The sequence below is a fragment of the Sphaerodactylus townsendi genome, linkage group LG05, assembly GCF_021028975.2.
Source record: "Sphaerodactylus townsendi isolate TG3544 linkage group LG05, MPM_Stown_v2.3, whole genome shotgun sequence".
NCBI classification, from domain to species: Eukaryota; Metazoa; Chordata; class Lepidosauria; order Squamata; family Sphaerodactylidae; genus Sphaerodactylus; species Sphaerodactylus townsendi.
Window position 1 is genome coordinate 133,497,418 of NC_059429.1, and position 1,694 is coordinate 133,499,111.

General features: G+C 56.5%; 1 protein-coding gene across 1 annotated transcript; it reads left to right on the forward strand.

Annotated features, from left to right (window-relative positions):
- Positions 1 to 291: 291 nt before the first annotated feature.
- On the forward strand, positions 292 to 1,290 carry LOC125433431 (solute carrier family 52, riboflavin transporter, member 3-like). Its single transcript, XM_048497938.1, has one exon. The coding sequence runs from the start codon at positions 292 to 294 to the stop codon at positions 1,288 to 1,290; it is 999 nt and encodes a 332-aa protein (XP_048353895.1).
- The last annotated feature ends 404 nt before the right edge of the window (positions 1,291 to 1,694 follow it).

A 1,694-nucleotide genomic window follows, 5' to 3' on the forward strand; every position in this document is an offset into this window, starting at 1 on the left:
CAGGTGGTGTCTAAAGATCCCCCAGGATTGCACCTGATTTCTCGATTCGAGGGATCACATCCTTGCTGAGCTCTCCCTGCCCCCTCCAAAGCTGTCGTTTTCTCCTCTGTTGTCTGGAGATCAGCTGCTATTCCGGAAGATCTCCAGGCCTGGAGATTGGCAACCCTAGTCTATCCAGGTGGCTGGCTTGGCAAGGACTGCTGTGACCAACCCACACTCCTCTCTCCTAACCCCTCTCTCCTCTCCCACAGGAATTAGCCTCCTCCGCTCTGATTGGACCCCTGGGGAACGATGGCACTCCTGACCCACTTCCTGGCCTGCGTCTTCGGGGTGGGTTCTTGGCTGACCGTCTGTGGCGTCTGGGTAGAGCTCCCCCTGCTGGTGAATCAGCTCCCCGAGGGCTGGGACCTCCCATCCTACATGATCATCATCATCCAGTTGGCCAACGTCGGGCCGCTCTTCATCACCCTGATGCACAAATGGAAGCCCCGCCTGCTGAGCGAGGTGCCCGTCGTCTGCGTCGTGGTGTCGGTGGGAACGGTAGCCTGCTTCCTGCTGGCCTTCCTATGGGACCGCACCGCGTTTTTGGCCGGAAGACAACGCAGCCTGGCCTTGTTTGTCCTCACCTTTGCCGTGTCCCTGGTGGACTGCACCTCTTCTGTAACTTTCCTGCCTTTCATGATGCGTCTCCACCCTCGATACGTGCCCACTTTTTTCTTCGGCGAGGGCCTCAGCGGCCTGGCCCCGGCTCTCATCGCTCTGGCCCAGGGCTCGGGAATTTCGAGCTGCGTCAACGTCACGATCCCAAAGAACCACACGGCGGCGGCGCCTCTCGGCAACGGAACCGTGGCAGAGGTCGGCGTTCACATGGAAACTCAGTATTCCCCTGCCAACTTCTCCAGCCTCGTCTTCTTCCTCATCCTGTCCGCCATGATGTTTTGCTGCCTCGTGGCCTTCTTCTTCCTCAACCGGCTACCCAGGGTTTGGGAACTCTCCACGCAGAATCTCTGCGCCAGCAACGTCACCCTCAACTCGGTCCGGGAAACCCCTGTGGACACGCAAGGACCCACGAAGTTCGTGGTTTTCACAAACTGCCCTGCAGATGGACAAACGGCCAGCTCGGCCAAAGGAGCAGATGAAGCAGATCCGGAGAAGGTCACTTACTCCTGGGCCGAGTTTGCCTTCATCTATTTCCTCATCACATGGACCAATGCCCTCACAAATAGCATCCTGCCCTCGGTGCAAAGTTACTCCTGTTTGCCTTATGGCAGCAGCAGCTTACCACCCTAGCAGCGGTACGCTCAATTTTGCAACCCTATCCTCTTGTATTAAGTGATGTCGCTACCTTTCTTCCGAGCAGGTACATGCAGTGGCGGAGCGGCAAGGGAGAGGGGGTACATGCCTGGGCCCCCCCCGGAAAATCGCCCCTGGCCCCTTCCCCTTTTCCTTGCACCCCCACCCCCCATGGCGCCCCCGCCCACTTCCTACATTTACCTTAGTTCCTTTTCTTTTTCTAGTACTATTTCAAACTGAAAAAAGTGGCCTATTTACAGTTCAGGTTCAAAAACGGCCTGAGGAACTACAGTTCCCAGGAGACATTGGGTCCAGTATAACCCTGAAGCTCTTAAATGAGCAGTGATTTCACAGGCAAACCTCTTTTGTGGAGTAGTTTGCCATTGCTTTCCCTGGCTATT